This window comes from Dipodomys merriami, unplaced genomic scaffold, assembly GCF_024711535.1.
Source record: "Dipodomys merriami isolate MVZ:Mamm:240054 unplaced genomic scaffold, mDipMer1.0.p SCAF_13, whole genome shotgun sequence".
Taxonomy (NCBI): domain Eukaryota; kingdom Metazoa; phylum Chordata; class Mammalia; order Rodentia; family Heteromyidae; genus Dipodomys; species Dipodomys merriami.
This window is the reverse complement of record NW_027202604.1, coordinates 30,179,311-30,197,409: the sequence shown is the minus strand read 5'-3', so window position 1 is coordinate 30,197,409 and position 18,099 is coordinate 30,179,311. Positions and strand designations below refer to the sequence as shown.

The window sequence follows — 18,099 nt, the reverse complement described above, 5'->3', positions numbered from 1 at the left end:
CTAAACTCATCAGTCACATGGAATGATAAAAACCCAGCACCACACATAAACCCAGAGCCCTACGTATCAATCTCTACGATTGCCCTAAATCTCTTGTTTTAGATAGTCTTCCATGCGAAGATGAATGATTCCTTTGAAAAAAAATCTTAACATGTAGTCTTTTTTCAAAATGTGAATAACTTAATTTCATGGGCTTCATTTCATCTATTATTAGTTCCCCAAAGTTTGGAGGTTATTCATAAACCTCAATAAGTGAACGTTAATACCAAAGAATATAGAATGTTTTTTTGTTTTCTTTCTCTTCTCACATTATTCAAAAGATAGCAATACATTAAAAGTTGATCATTAAAAGCTATTGTCCACATGAATATAATGATACTTTAAAATATTAACCTGAGAAGTCAACATTACCTACAAAGTCTCTGAGTATTTATTATATCTATAGTTGGCAAGTAAATCCATCAGCTATAACGAGAAGTTAGTGAGCCTACAAAACAATCAGTGATAGGTATTTTGGAGTGCCCTGCAAATATTTTAGTTAAATTGATAGCATGGATATGCATAGTTATTGAATTGTAATGCTGCATTCCAACAATGTAAGCCTTTGAGTTTTGTCATTGTTTTCTTCATAGCTAATGGTGATTCACAGTATTCCATGTCACAAGTACTCTGTGCTCATTCCCTCCCAGTTTCTATTGCAAAAGTGAGGGGGAAATGAGGCATGAAGAGATTAGGTAACTTTAGCACATTGACATTCAAGGTTGCTGATGATTATTTTCTTCAATCATTTTCAAAATTTACTTCAGTAAATATCTTGATTAACTTTGTGTAGGAATAGACTACCATTATGCTTGATTTTTTTTTTGGTCGGTCGTGAGGCCTGAACTCTGGGCCTGGGCACTGTCCCTCAGCTCTTCAGCTCAAGGCTAGCACTGTACCACTTGAGCCACAGCGCCACCTCCAGCTTTTTCTGTTTGTGTGGTGCGGAATTGAACACATGGTCTCATGCATGCAAGGCAAGCACACTATGACTGAGCCACCTTCCCAGCCCCTATGCTCGATTTTTAATCGCATTAATGAATTTATGCATGCATATATCATGTCAAAATTTATGTGAAGGCCTATGGCTAGTGGCTGAAAGTGCAATGAACTCCAATATTAGAAAATGGAATCTGTTGGGACTTTGCTATTATTGATAGTTTAAAACATAGGTAAAATCCTACTGCTTGAGACGTTAGCCAGTGCTAATTATTTGGGAATTTTGTGTTTATCTCTGCATTATATGCAGAAAAAAGTGTGGCTAATAACTTGTTAGTACAATGAGCTTTGCCAAGCAATAGTTGAATAGTGAAACACTTTAATCCCTTAGAATCGTCCATTTGTAAGCAACCTAGTAGTCTGGGGATTTAACATTATCTTTACCTAATTATCATGGGAAGTCTGATCCAAACTTTTATGCACAACATATAGTTGCTGCTGGATCATGGAGTATATTGATTTGGAATCACATAAACGTTTTGTATTTATAATTTTCCCTAAATGTAATTTGATCTCCCAGTAGTAAATTTGAGTTATAAAAGTTTAAATATGTATCAGTATTTATAAATTCAAAGCATAGCCTTAGTGGAAGATTTTGATTACACACATATACACACACACATTCACATGCACACGCTCCATTCACACACACACACACACACACACGCATTCACACACACATGCATTCACACACACACACGCATTCACACACAAACACACACACATTCACATACATATATGCAAACACGATGCTGGTGGCTCACAGTCATAATCCAAGCTCCTTAGAAAGCAGAGATCTGAGGATCTTGGTTTAAGGCCAGCTTGAACAGGAAAGTCTGTGACACCTACCTCCAATAAAGTGCTAAAAAAGCCAGAAGTAGAGCTGTGGCTCAAGTGATAGAATACTAGTGCTGAGGTAAAAGAAGCTCAAGGATAGTGCTCAGGCCGTGAATTCAAGCCCCAGAAATGGTGCTAAAAAAAAGCAAAGAAAGTTGCCCATTTACTCGGATTCAACAATCAATGTAATTACTATACACTAGGAACCACGGTTGTAATAGACAGCAAGACAGCGTGGTGGCCTCAGTGAAGAACTTAGTGAATTGGGAAGACGTAAGGGAGCAACTGATTATAGGACAGAAGGGATTGAATAATAACATGCAAGGAACGGCATAAGATTTCAAAAAGAAGCAAAACTCTTTTATAATTTAGTCTAAAGTAGAAATTTGTGCATAACAATGATGATGGTAATTATGTTATTAATTGCTAGTTAGTGAATAATTTCCAGCCATGGTCCAAGCCCTTTTTATGTATTGATTCTTAATTCTCACAACAGCACCATGGCTGGAAGTTATTAGCATCTTCATTTTAGAGATGAAAAGTCTGAAGCCCATGAAGATTATAGAACTTTACAGAGATGTCAAAGCCAGTAACATTGAAGTCATCCAAAACAGGCATCATTTTAACCACGGTCATCTTCTTGTGAAACCACATAAACAATATTCACAGTTTATTTAATACCAGTATTTCTTATAATTTGCTCTGTGCTTAGGGACTAATTAAGGTGTGCAAAGCTAGACAGGGGCTATAATCTGGTAGAAATGTCAACAACTACAGTACATAAATTCATACTCTTCTCATGCTGTTCATCTAGATTTTGCACATTAGTCTGTAAATCTTAAGGAAAAGTTTTCTACAGTGAGTGGGAAATTCACATAGATCATTAAAATGCCTTGTCATCTTAAAATTGTCTAGAAAGACCATGTGCTAATTTTTAACTTGTTAGGTTAATAATTTTCCAAATATATATAAAACAAAGTAAAATGGAAGATTTCAAAGCTATTTATAAATATCATTGTGAGTGGCTTTTAATAGTCATCCTCACCTTTGATGATGCTATGTTGAAAAACAAACTTTACAATTTAGGCAGGGGTGGGGGAATGTAGTTGTGGAGATCAGAGGGAAGAGATGGTAGGGGGAAAACAAAGGAGGCAACAATGCTTGATAAGAACTGTACTCATTACCTTGCTCATGTGATTATAACCCCTCTGTAAAGTATTTTCACAGAAAAAACTTATTTAAAAAATACAAAATAAAAAAGATACAAAGACAAAAGAAGAGTTTTTGTAGGGTTCTTGTGATTATCACTTCAACAGAATTATCTGGATGCCTAGGGTGTGAAGAACCAAGATAATGTTTTTGATTATTGCTCCCTGTTTTAGCCTCTGGTTTGTGAACTTTACTCAGGTAAAGGCCTTTCTGCCGTTTTTTGGCCCAGCCCAATCCCAACATATAACAACCACTCAATAAATGCTTAATGAATGACTGAATGGATAAATTAAACCTAAAAGAAATGCCAGCCTGAAGAACTATTAATCAGCTGTACTTTCTCTTGACTGCACATTGTGAATTCAGAATTCATGCTGCAATCTTTGACCATCTTGCTGAAAATGTATGATTCACATCTTCATAATTAGAATATTTATGGAAAGCCTCATATCAGTACTGACTGGAGGTGGTTATTTGTGTTTAAATATAAAATAACCCAAGATTCTCAGTCAGGTACTGTAGTTTCCATGATACACTTATTTTTTTAATATCCCAATACATTCACTTCCTAAAAGCAATTTTCAGTTAACAGTAATCAAAGATGGGTTTCTGTCAGATAGCTAATCCATAACAATATCATACATCTAATTTGCCTGATGAAGATTGCCTGCCAATTATGAAATCTGCTGATATCTAAAAGGAAATGTATTAATGATTTTGCATCAGAAGAATCTGAATTCTATTTTGTATATCTAAAAATTCAAATGGCAGTTTTGGGTCTCACTAAGGCTGAAACCAAGCATAAAAATAATATTATTATTGAATAACACAAACTCAACGCCAAATAGGAAGTTCTGGTTTTTGTTTGCTGTTTGTATATGTGGTGTGTGTGCGTGCACACACACATGTGTATGCTTACACTGGGGCTTGAATGCAGGGCCAGTGTATTCCTTAGGCATTTTGCTCAAGGTCAGTGCTCTATCACTTTAGCCACACCTCCACTCCTGGCTGTCACATCTGTTTGTGGTTAATTGGATATAAGAGTCTCATGGTTTCTTATTTGAGCTGGCTTTGAGCCTTGATCCTCCAATCTCAGCCTCCTGAGTAGCTAGCATTAGTGGACTGAGCCACCAGATCCCAACTTTAAACTGACCATTTCTTAAATTAAGTTCTTGATCACACCTTCCAACCACCTAAAACCTATCTCTTCTATCATATCCTCCATTTCATCACAGTGAACCCCATTATTTCTGTACTGCAGGCTCCATAGCTCAGAGTTGCTCTTCAGTCTTCTCTTTCACTTAGACCAACAATGGGTCTGGAATCTGGCTTCAGAATGTATTAACAATCTGCCACTTCTAGCTGATTCCATGTCTCTGGTGGAACAGGATTGTGGCCACTAACTGGGTAGCCTGTTCTCCTCATTCCTTCTAGAGACCAGAGTATGGTCTACAGAGAAGGACCTTCTATGCTCCTCAGTATGTCACATCCCTGCTCAGCACCTATCAGAGAGAGTATGTATGTGTGTGTACATATATATACATATATATATATATATATACACACACAAAAGTATACCTACACATGTGTATACATATATATATATATATATCAGTATATTGGGTATATAGCTACATATATACACATATCTGGATGTATATTAATAGATACATGTGTATAATGTGTATAAGTACATACATACATATATCTGATAAATTCAATACAGGCATATGTGTGTAATGTATATACACTTACATAATTCATTCCTCATTTCTAGGTCTTTATTCAGATACAGTCTCAATGTCACTTGACTGCCATTTTTAATCCCTGCCTCCTTCCCTGTTCTATTCTTATATTCCTAAGAGCCACTACACAAACACACTATGTTGTTTCATTCTATTACTGTCTCCCTAACAGTTTCAACTGGAATAGCATGTTCTTCAGAGAAGAGATTTTTACCTGGTTTCATGGTTGGTACTCCATTCTTGAATTCTGTCTCCGTTGTCTAATCAGTTGCGATTCAATAAGTATTGTTAAGCAAACAATGACCATCTCTAGCTCTTCTCACAGTTTTCTGTATGATTTTAACCTAGTTTGCTATTCAGAGTAGCAACATTGCCACAGTACCTCAATGGCTGTTTTCTGTCAGCTAAAAACCTCAGGGGATGTTGGCATCTTCTTTGTGATGATTATGCTCAAAGTAAGTAGGCTTCCCTGTGGCTTATCTCAGGCTAAGGTCCACATGAGAAACAATGGTGGTCCATCAGAAAAGTCTGATGGGCTTGGCTTGAATCAAATGTCAGACCTGACTAAACCAAGGGTACCTTTCTTATCTGCCTTATTATTGTACATGAATATCCACTTAAGAAAATCGTGTAATATTAAATGCCACAGTCAGTTTTCACATTTGGTTTTTTTGCTTTTCCAACTGGAAACTTCATCCATGAAGTTAAGCCAAAATGAATTTAAGGAAGCCAGATAAGTATGGCCTCCAAAAGTGAAAACAAAATGTGAATAAAACAGGTGCTAAAAGAATGAGTGAATATTTCATCAGTTTTTAATAAAGTGAATATTTCTGCCTGAAATCTTGTTTGGAAATGGTAAGGTTTTCAAATACACAATTTAATTATATACTCATCTACTCTAATGTATGGTTTAGTATACAAACTAAGGCAAGCTGTCCAAATCTTTGATTTGTAATTTACCTTCTCAGTTTTTGCCATTTGTTCAGTTCCCCTCTACTGATACATACTTAATATTTTTATTTAAAACTAATTTTAATATCTTTAATAAATGTGGAAATACAAATAAGAGAATATAAACAAGAGAAACAGTATCATGGCTATAAGACGGTTTCATATGGTGGTTAACAGTAAGAAGTAGTTCTAGGAAATATCTGCCAACCTCTGTCTTAGATACTTGAAATCTATATGAGTATGCTGTTTTTGCTCCTTCTTTGTGATGTGAGCATTGAGGGGATATTAAAGATGAGATAAAATAGGAATTTCCCTCCAGATGATTGGATGTCAGTTGTTGAGTTTTTGCTGTGCCATGCCACAAATCTTCTACCACCACAGTGGCGTACTTTGCATGTTGATAGGCATCCTTGGGTTTACCAGTGCTACTTTATTGTTATTATAGGCATCAGCCAACTTATTCCCTATTCAGTAAGCTCTGAAGAAAGATAAAAATGCATTATTGAACTTTGCTAGAATTCAGACAGGAAGTTTCAGCAAATACAGACTCAAGTAAATCTTCTAGCCAAGTTTTTAAACTATATGAACTTTATTTTAGAAGAGCTGAGAACTGTTTTGAAAATCTATCCCACTTGTCCCCTGGAATCCTGTGGAACATGGAAAATGTCCTGTTTGTGTTTTTATAATCCAATGAGAGAGAACATTTGGACTTGGAAATTACAGGCATGAAAAGCAAAAGAAGACTTTTCGTGGTGTTTTAAGTTGAGCCTCAAAGCCAATGAGTTTTTAGATGAGTCAAACAGTGCCTATGTGTTATATCTTGAAGTATTTAGTCACTTTCTTGTGATTTGAAACATTGACTACTTTTATACTGGTTGCAGTGATTTCAAGACAAATTATCTCATTATTGTTTAGAACATGTCCTTTAATTATCTGATTGTTACAGCTTAGTCAAAAATGTTGATTATCTCAAGTAATGTCCAAGTGCAATTTGTACTTTTCATCTACTGGTGTAAGATTCACTTCCATGAAAGTCATCTTATTACCATCCGGTAACTAAGGCAGAGAGTCAAGAAACATACTGGGTTTTGTATAATTAATCACAGCAAGCATATGTTCTTCAAGTTCCATATTTTCAAAGTTTGTCAGCTTCATTCTCACTACAGGGACAAGACCTCACTCTTGAGAATGCCACACAATAGTGTTCTTCTGGGAAATTGTGTGTGTGTGTGTATGTGTGTGTGTGTATGTGTGTATGTGTGTGTATCTATCTATCTATCTATCTATCTATCTATCTATCTATATATATATATATATCTTGTACAAAATTTGAGAAGGAAGGAAAAAATTCACTCATAATCCTGGCACCCAGAAAATCATAAATCCTCATATATATATATATGAGGTTTGATTTTATATATATATATATATGAGGTTTGATTTTATATATATATATATATATGAGGTTTGATTTTATATATATATATATATATGAGGTTTGATTTTATATATATATATATGAGAAGAGCTGGGAAAGGAGGCAGGGTGGAAGGTGGAGAAAAGAGGAAAGGATAAGAAAGCACAAGAGTAGAGAGAATCTGGAGGGGAGGGAAAGGGAAAGGGAGTAGATGGAAACAGAAGGAAAGGAAAATAATGGAAAAGAAAGGAAAAGGAGAAAGGTAGTCGACAAAGACCATTTTGCTTCAATGCCATCTCTATTATATAACATTTAAAATTACCCATATAATGTTATAGACTACTGTTAGGTTATAAGTCTAGTGATACCTTTGTAGTAAGTAAATTTGGTGTTACTATTCTCTTTTTTAGCACACGATCAAAAATAGTTGCTCTTACAGAGGAAAAGTATCTGTAGGATATTAACATTTCAAAATGTAGACCAGATATCAAGTTAAGAACTCAGTCAGCTTGGTCTTGGTTGAACTTACATGAAGAATAGAACCTAACATGAACAGTCCTAGAAGATATTCTCCCAGCTGCCTCTTACTCAGTGTGCTAAACAAGAGTAGGCATTGGGCAAAGAAGCAGTGTTTCTGGACACCGGAAGAGTCAGATTGAGCCCATTGTGCCTCTATAGTTTACCTCTCAGTCGTTGTGTTTCTTAGCAAGTTTAAAAGAAAAATTTGGCAGCCAGGTCCATCTCTATAATCCCAGCACTGAGATGACCACGGTAGGAGGGTCACAAGTTTGAGCTCAGCCCGTGCTACATAGGGGAACCCTGACTCAAACAGCAACAGCAAAATTATAACTGTAAGAAATTACACAGATGATCAAATTTACTATCTTTACCCTTTTTAAATGGCTTGTTAAGTAGTGTCAAGTCTATTGACACTGCTGAACAAGAAATTACCAGAATTCTTTCCCTCTGAGGTTCTATACCATTGAACAACCTCCTCTTTCCCCTCTACCAGCCCTGATGTTCCACCGTTCAACTTTGTGTCTCTGAATCACATCACTCCAGATATCTTCTACACTGGGATGCTAGCATATTTGTATTTCATTGATTGCCAGTGTGAGAATTCTATTTCTAAGGCTGAATAATATTCTGTTCCATACATAGACCATGTTTTGCTTATTTCTTCATCTGGTGATGGATATTTAAACTTGGTTTGTGTCTATTTTTCCAACTATGAATAATGCTGCTATGAACATGAATATGAAACTTCTTTTATAACTCGTTAAATCCAGGTGACCTCTTATTGCAATGCAAGGTACTGAGGATTGAGTGAATAATATTATGTAAAAGCCTATTCTGCCTATCTTTCACGTTGGAGATGCATGCTAAGCACTAGTTACTAACAGAGAATCTTAAACATGGAACAAAATTTTATCTGAGCCAGCATATCCCAGATGGTGTTTTTCTTACCAGTGATATTAAGAGAGATAATTATTAAAATGAATCACAAACATTTTTCTGATTTTTAATATTTAAGGTGAAACATTTAATTCATTTGTTCTATAGAATACGCCTAAAATGTACGTAGCATATCCAGGTCTCTGTTGTATGAGTAATAGTTCTTGGAATGGGACTAAAATGGATGTTCGTAGGCTTTAGTCATAACAGTTTTTAAAAATAGAGTAACACAAATGATACCTGACTATCTGAAAATACTGATGTGATTCTAGAAGAGCAGCCAGAAGCAGTACAAACTTCTTTTATTTTTCCTCTGCTTTCCTGTTTCCTGATTTGTTTTTCTTTTGTCATTGCAAAAAGTATTCATTTCTGACTGAAGTCATCTATTTTGGGACTTGGGAAAGATAAACTTCAATTTGTAGTCATTACTTCTGCAAGCCGGGTGCTAAAACTCCAACTTTCTCACCTCTAAGCACACATCTTCTGGCAAAACACACCTTGCTAACAGATATTGTCTGAGCTACACCAAATCAAACCTGTTCTCTTTCTTTCCTTCTTTCTTTCTTTTTTTGGGGGGAGCAGAGCAATCGCGGGGGGGCTTGTACTCAGGGCCCACCCGCTGTCCCTAAGCTCCTTGCTCAAGGATAGGGCTCTACCACTTTCAACCACAGTTCCATTTCCGTGTTTTTTTTAATGGTGATTAATTGGAGATAAGTCTTATGTACTTTCCTGTCTTTGAACCACAATCCTCAGATCTCAGCCTCCTGAGTAGCTAGAATGACAGGCATGAACCACCAGCACAGCCAAACCTGTTGTTTATAGTAGCTGCTCTCAGCCTTAGGGAATCACAGATGGGAGCTGCACTAACAGGTGTCTTGTCCTGTCATCTGCTGAGCACCCAGAGGAGCTCATTAGTATTTCAACCCTGAGCAGCTGCCACTGTTCTTCCTTTCTTCTATTTTAATCACAGCCTTCGCTGACCTTAACTCACTGCCACCATCAGATCTGCACATTCAGTAGTGATGAGGATATTGTAAACAACAGCACTCCTTGTTTGGTGTTATTTTCCCATCTGCTATGTTTCCCTCATGGTGTGAGTTTGGAAATTCCTCTGGAGAGACCATCTTTTCTCTCATCTTCTCATTAAAATTTCAGTTAACCAAATCACATCCTGTGCCAAAATCCAGACTTCACAAGCTATGCCAGCACTGTTTGGAGCAGTAGTGATGCTGTTGACAAACGAGTAGGATGTTGGTTGCTTTGCAATCGATGACAAAATGCATATCCTGTGTCCCATCTATGTCACTGTTGACAAATAGCATTGACCCCCATCCCACCCCCATCCCCACCTCCAACACGTTCCCTGGCTGGTCTTCACTGGAGAGAGCGAAACTATGCATCCAGTTCATAAACCTCAGCATGTTTCATTAATTCTGTCCTGTAATCCTCATTAACTTTCGAGTGTTCTTGCCCAATTTTTCTCAAAAATTGATTTAAACTTGGAAAATGGAGACTTTAAAATATGGACTCACTGTGGCAATTTTTCAATATGTGTAGCTTGATCCTTCATGAGAATAAATCCCAGTAAAACCTTATTTTTGATTGCCTCCCATTTTTGCTCATCTCATCATCGAAGACTGGCTTTAAAATCAGCCACACTTCATTTCGTGAAACTTTAATCTGCTCATTTGGCCATTTCTCTCGGCCTCTGTTTGCTTCAGGACAAGCCGAACTGTCGGCTGCTCTGGGTTCAGCAACAGCCATCCCTCTAGTGGTGGATGAAGGAATTTCCTTCTCTAGCAATGTTCTCAAGGGGACTCGAAATGTAATGGTTACAAACTGTCCCAACCACTATGATGAATGGGATAAGGTGGATTTTTCTCACAATTGAGGGGAAATACTCTTAACTCACACAGTGACACTAAAGGAGGATATTTTTAGGAGAAGATCACAACGTCTCAATAGCTATGTTGTGCATATGATCATATAAAATATTTATCAAAATGAACTCCAGGAAATGAAAACAAGAGGTTTTTGTTTTTTGTTTTTTTTTCTTTGTTACAGTTTCTCTTTTCCTTTTGTCTTATTTGTTAGCTTATCTTTTTGGGAGGGTAAGGGGGCACGGAAATGGCAGGACAAAAAGTGAATAAATGCAGCAGTAGTACTTACTGGATACTATGTTAAAAATGGACTGTACAACTTATGGGGGAGAGGGGTAGGGAAGGGGAAGCTGGGAGAAAACAAGGGAAGGGGTGACACTGTTCAAAAAGAAATGTACTCATTACCTGATTTATAAAACTGTAATCCCTCTGAACATCACCTTTACAATAGCAATTAAAAAATAAAACAAGGAAATGTAGAAGCCATGTTCAGATGCTTACCACTGTAATCCTAGCTTCCTCCTAAGGAAGAACTGAGCACTGTGGTTTAAAGCCAGCTTGAGCAGAAAGTCTGTGAGACTAGTATCTTCAGTGAGCCACCAAAAAAGAAAACAGAAGTGGAGCCAGGGCTCAAATGGTAGAGCACCAACCTTAAGCAAAAATTCTAAGGGACAGTACAACCAGGTCCTGAGTTCAAGCCACAATACCAACATATATATTAGAATAGAATAGAAATAGAGAGAATAGAATAGTGGACACTTATATTAGAATAGAATAGAAATAGAGAGAATAGAATAGTGGACACTAACTCTTCCATTACTTTTTCTAGCTAAACTTATACATGATGTATTACTGAAGAGTTCTACTTTGACAGCAGCCCTGTGTTAGCCATTTATTTGCTCCCTGTAAAATATTACTTTGTACTCAACTTGGTTCAAATTTCTCATTTTACATTTCAAGCTCCCAGTCAGCCACCAGGAAACGTTGTGTGGAATGCTACGGACACAAAAGTATTACTTAATTGGGAGCAAGTGAGAGCAATGGAGAATGAATCAGAAGTAACGGGATACAAAGTAAGTAGGTTCATTTTTATAACACTTTACTATCTTGCTTTTGGAAACATGCTTCAAGGAAAGCTAGGATAAATGGATTTTTCAAAGGCTTATGCTATGGTTTCTGGTATAGGTGTGAAGCGTCAGATAAAAAAGGTATTTTCCCCCAAATATCTACTTTTTCTGTTGGCTTTTTTTTGTGATCTGTGGTACTGAGATTTGAACTCGGGGCACCTACTTGCTAGGCAAATATTCTGACACACAAACCAGACTTTTTTCTGCCTTAGTTCTTCTTCAGATAGTTTTGGTCCTCCTACCTCTGCCTCTCATGTAGCTGGGTGTACAGATATACACCCAGCCTGCTTGTTGAAATCCAAGTGTCCCTAACTCTTTTTCCTGGACTGGTTTTGAATCATGATCCTCCTGACCTCAAAGCCACCATGCCCTGTCCCTGATTTCTTCAGTTGAAAATGACATGGAGTAATCAGCTCATGTTGGAGTTTCAAACCTGGTATTTGTTCATTGTGTCTTAGCCACCGATGTTCACCACATCACTGCTTTCAATTTCCTGCGATTTTTCTGTCAGCATTCAAGGTCCACACAGTGTGGCTCTGGACTTTTTCGACAGCCTCGCCAATAGCCACCATGGCCAAGTTCTTCTGTGAAAATTCACTGTGTCTCCAACTTCCAGGTTTCAGAAACTAGGGTTTCTGCTCTGTGCTAATCTGTAACCTCAGGCCTAGGAACAGAGCTGGAAATGTGGTTTATGTTCTGGGAATAGAGAAAGCCAGACAACAACACAAGGTAATTCAGAGTGATGAGTTTTGAGAAGGAAGTAAAGCAGCCATTCTGAGAAGTGTGTCATCTGCTCCTGCATTTTAGGTTTTCTATAGGACTAGCAGTCAGAGTAATACACAAGTGCTGAACACAAATAAAACTTCAGCAGAACTTTTGCTGCCCATCAAAGAGGACTACATTATCGAAGTTAAAGCCACAACGGATGGAGGAGATGGTACCAGCAGTGAGCAGATCAGGATTCCAAGAATAACTAGTAAGATGGTTGAATACATTCTTTCCATCGTTCATATGAGGGCTCTGAGCACCCATAGTGAGCAGATCCCTGTCCCTCCCCCACCCATGTTTTTCTCCCAGCATGCCTTTCATCTGAGTGCTGAGAAGGGTTAAGCCACAGGAGCAATATTCCCAGGAGGAAATCACTACCTGTGGTTGGAAAGCAAGAAGCTGGTGACAAGAATAGAAGACATTGAAAAACTATTTGAATTATTATTTGAATTTTCTTCCTCAGTCTGAGCAACACCTGAATTTGGATTATCTATTACAGAATTCCCTAAGCATTAAACAAAGCTGATTTGAACCCCGACACACTGATTTCCAACCATAAATATTGCTTGCTCACATATATGTTGTTACATTCCTGTAATCCCAGCATAGAAACCTGAATCAGGAGCATTGGAAGTTTGAGACCAGATTGAGCTATGTAGAAAGAGCCTGTCTTTAAAAAAAAATTCATATCTTACTATCCCAGTTGTTTTCCTCCTACAAATTATAGAAAAACTTACTAATCCAGTAGCAAATTGTTAAGTTCATAAGCCATTTAAGGATCAAATTTAAAAAAAAAATTTTTAAGCAGATTGCTTATTTCAGGTTACACTAACTTTTCCTCTCAATAGATGAAACCTCTTTTCTACAGAAATTACACTTTCAGGGTAAAGGAGACAAGAGTGTCACATAAATATTTTAATAGTAATAATGGTAGTAGAAACTTTCTGCCATTTTAAATCCCCTGTTTAGAGTTTTCAGCTTCAATTAGAATCCTTGTATTTCACATTCTTCCTATTCTGTTCTGTAGATCCAGTGCCATAAATCCCTATGCTCCTTGTTTTGATTGATTGACATCGGCCTAGTCTATAGTCATGGAAAACTTAAGTCTGAAACTGTTGTCTTCAGTCACAGAAAAGGAATGACCTTACCCACAGTGATGTAAGAAGGGAGGAAGTTCATCTTTCTGCTGAATCACATAGAGCCATTCTTCAACCAAACCAACCGGCCATTCTTGGTAGAAAATGGCAGCTATGTATCTCACAATTAAGCTCTTCAGTAAATGTTCTTTAAAACTATTTAGAACTACAGATCCTTTTCAAACTACATTCACTTCAGTAGAGCAAACTAGAAATTCAATTTATCATCATCATCAGTGCAAGTTATAAAATAATTAACAGCTTGCCTCTTGTTGCCTGAAGAATGCAAGGTAGAGTTAACATGAGACTATTACGAAGTGGTCCTGTTGACTGACATAAATTTTATGCCTCTGAGGGTCAGACTTGATTTTTAGCATTTTGGGGCTGCTGAGTCAAATGTAGCCTTTATGCCTTACTCTACAGCTTTGCTGAGCTTGCATAGACTATGACTGCATGGAGCTGGAACCTTTATTGATTGTTCTTTTAAGAGATGCTATTTTATACTGTGCACAATAATTTATCTGCATAAAATAGAAATGAGCAGATTTTTTCCCAACCCTTTATTCACTGAAGCTTTCTTTAATTAAACTTCCAAATTATCCCATCCATTGTTTGTGATCCAGTATAATTGTTTTTAAAATGATTAAGTTGTTTTTCCAATCTCAAAGTTAATACCAAAGGAACAAAGGCTGGAATCGTGTATGAGCACTTAAAACATCACTGTTTGTATAGGTATCCTTGGCAATGAGCGTATGCTACCTTGAGGATAAAACAAGAACTAATAATTAATAACTTGTGGTCCTCAGATTTACACCATTTACAGAGGAAGCCTTGCTTTTGCTATATCACTCCATTTGGACTGCTGCAAAGAATAACATAGATTAGTGTCTTAGGACTATAGAAATGTATTTGTCACAGTGTTGGAGAGTAGGAAGTACAAGACTAAGATGCCAGCAGATTCAGGGACGTTGTAAAGACCTCATCAACACTGGGCGACAGGATTTCAGCAGATGATTATGGAGGAGATTTGAACACTAAGCCCCTAGTAGCCAGGCCACTTTTGGTATAATCCTTATTAATGAAGTGTTTATCATCTTTGACAGATATGGATGCACGAGGATCCACTTCAGCTATCTCAATGGTCCACCCTATGTCAAGTTATATGCCTATGGTACTGTTCTTTATTGTAAATGCTTTGTGGTAATAATAATTCTTTTTTACTAGATCCTGGAAAGTCCCTTGCTTAACTCCCAAAAAGAGTGCTTTCCTGAAACACAGTGATTATGCATGGTTGATTTTTTTTTTCAACTCTATGTTTTGAACTTTCTACTTCATTATAGGTAACATATGAATATAATAAAAAAAAACTAAGTCCTTTTAGAGGAATCTGAAATGCCTTAATATTTACTTGATTAAACCAAAGGAATTTGCATATTACATACTGCAGACTTTTGATATAAATGTTCTTAAGCTATGAGTTTAAGCACTGCCTATGATAATGACTCACACACACATACACACACACACATTGAAAAAGCTTGTCATTTAATCTCTCCCATTAGTACAGAATTATTGTCAGACTTAATCAGTATGGTTTTGAAATAGTGATTTTTAAATTCCCCAAGGGTGAAAATGCATTTAAGTAATTATCCGGTGGGAAAAGGATGGCATGTGACTCCAAAGAGTGTTAGAACATGCTTCCCTCATGCTTAAGAGAAGGGAGTTTGGTTTAGTGTATTCACAAATGGTTGTGAGACTTTACAAACCACTTTGCTCTCTTGTTCCTCTCAGTTATCCATCTATATAATGGGGAGGTAGTAGCCATTCAATCTGTCTCTACCACTTGAAGTAATTGTTGACAGATTAAAGAGGAAACATGGAACATATTTTGTCCCCTCAAATGCAGTGTTTGCTGTGTTAAATCTTGGTGTAGCTTTCCTTGGCTATTAGAAAGGTCTCAGGACCAGCCATATGTTTGATACTTGCATTCCATACTCTAGAATAATGCTCATGTTTCCTTCAAAGACAGAAAATTGAAATGAGTGCATTACAGTCTTTCTCAAAAATTCAAACATATTTAATGAAAAAAAATTGTTTTCTTCACACTGCAAAACAAACTTTTAGGCTGTATTCAATTTGGGTGGAAAAAAATAAGAAATGACCTGAACCTCAACCCAAATATTAAACTCATGGCACACAATTATTCATTTCCAATTTCTGATTCAATTGGGGGGGGGAGTGTGCTGCCCCCTTCCTTCCCTCTCTCTCCCTCCCTCTCTCTCTCTTTCTCTCTCTCTCTGTCTCTCTGTCTCTGTCTGTCTCTCTCTCTCTTCCCCCTTTCCCCCCCCCCCGCCCCTTCTCTCAATGTCAGTGATGGATTTTTAATGAAACTGCACTGTCTATCTCAGTGAGTCAGGCAGATGTTTTAGTGCTTGAGTTAAATTTGTAATAGAACCATGGCAGTACTGCTGACTTTGAAGTGTGTGACTCAGTTTTTCAATATGTGGTTTTCAAAGATTGGTGATGATATGACTGCCTAGCAGTGTGTAGCGAGTGCATGAAAATCAGCAGATTGTTAGACATTCAAAAATCAATTTTTTACCTCTTTCGTACCAATTTCATGTTTTGCTGAAACTTGTTCATATTTCTGAACATATCAGAATTTCAAACCAATGGTTTAGCTACCAAGAAAGATTAAAAATTAGCAAAATTCTGATCTCCCCATGAAGTACCACTTTAGAGATTCCATTTACGTTAAAGTCATTATAAAGGAAAGAGAAAAATTTTATAACTTTCTCTAGAAGTTCTGTAATATACTGTATATATCGAGAAATACAATCTGAATGACTAGCAACTTTCGTATGATCATTGTTATTTCTGGTCAAAAGTGGGGAAACACTTTCTCCAATATTTGTAATTTACATGTAATGGAGTTGTATCTTTTTATTACCTAGTAATTCCTGTCATTTGTTGCTATAGTCACCATTTCCAAGATGATTGTGTTCTCATTTGATATTTCTAGCACTATATCTCCATGAGATATGCACATTGTTTCATATTGAAAAGTATAAAATTTATCTTTAAATCCCTGTGTGTGTATCCTATGGTTATTTGTATGTATGATTTTCTATTATTCAAATAAAATTTATATCAATCAAATATTTCTGCATAGTTAATTGTGGTGTAATCAAAGAACCTCTCCAGGGAACACAGGAGAACACTGCATTCATCACACTCATTCTGGCCTTTCTTCCATTTAGCAGCCAGCATTGAAACTTGCCATCTCTTGTCAAGATATATAAAACATTATCTTTATACCCTACTGACTCAGTAAAATGGAAAGTTTGAGACAAGGTCCTCCACAGAACAGGTGTTACAGTCTGTATAAAGAAAGGAAGTAAGAGAAACAGAAATTCCACATTATAATGTAGCCCCCATTTGCTACTAACTTTATTTGGTCCTGAGTGAGTGGACATTCCCACATTTTTCCCCAGTGTGATTTTCCCGTTTGGGTTTTTGTCAGTCAGGGCTGGACACTGTCCCAGAGCTTTTACCTCAAGGCTAGCACTCTATGACTTTGAGCCAATTTTCTGGTGCTTAATTGGAGATGAGTCTGACAGTCTGTTGCCTAGGCTGTCTTTGAACCTCAATCCTCAGCTCTCAGCCTCCTGAGTAGTTAGATTACAGGCGTGAGCTACTGACACTGGTGTTTTGTTTTGTTTTGTTTTTTAATTGATTCTTTTTTTTTGTGGTTACAGATATATTTTTATTCATTTCTAACACATTATACATATTTGCATCATGCTTTTTCTTGTTATTTGTTTCCTTCAGTTGATTTTATTATTTTTCCATTTACTTGTTTTTTTTTTGTGAAAATACTGTACAGAGGGGTTACAATTACATGGGCAAGATAATGAGTACATTTCTTATCAAGCATTGTAGCCTCCTCCTTTGTTTCCCCTTCCCATCCTCCCTGCCCCCCGTCCCCGCACCAAAGTTGTAAAGTTCGTTTGCGACATAACAACTTGTACTTCTCATTGTTGCAATGGGTGATCTTATTTTTTTAATTGATTCTTATTTGCACCATTCTTCATAGAACTCCTTGGTATCAGTGTTAGAGACTTGATTTTCAGTACTCCTTGTGGTGTATTATATTCTACGTATTTTAAAAATGTACTAGAAAAACACGTGGTTTTAATTAGTAAACAAATTTAAATGTTATTGTGGATGTAAGGGAAATGTAAGGGAAATGGGAAAAAATAATTCATCCCTTTTCTTAGAATTGGATTTGTGTAGAGTTAGAAGAATTAAACAAGACAAGTGTAGGATCACGCATGTGATCTGCCTGTGAGTGAGGGTTTGTGTGTATGTGGTGTGCATGTTTAAGGGATTGATAGACAATTAGTATCCCCTAATGAATTGGGAAACCCTGGAGAATGTACAGAAATAGATTCTACCATCAAACAGCCCTAGTGCAAGAGGCTGTTGGGCACCCAGCAGAGGAATATGGCTCAAGTGGTAGAGCACCTGCCTAGC

General features: G+C 36.9%; 1 protein-coding gene across 3 annotated transcripts in view; it reads left to right on the top strand.

Annotated features, from left to right (window-relative positions):
• Positions 1-16,654, top strand: part of Cntn3 (contactin 3) — a 298,626-nt gene extending 281,972 nt beyond the window's left edge. For all 3 annotated transcript variants that reach the window (XM_070018977.1, XM_070018976.1, XM_070018975.1), the window contains 3 exons: positions 11,493-11,605; positions 12,467-12,635; positions 14,667-16,654. In XM_070018977.1, the coding sequence (XP_069875078.1) occupies positions 11,493-11,605; positions 12,467-12,635; positions 14,667-14,767 (383 nt within the window). In that variant the 3' untranslated portion in view covers positions 14,768-16,654. The remainder of the gene's footprint in view (positions 1-11,492; positions 11,606-12,466; positions 12,636-14,666) is intronic.
• The last annotated feature ends 1,445 nt before the right edge of the window (positions 16,655-18,099 follow it).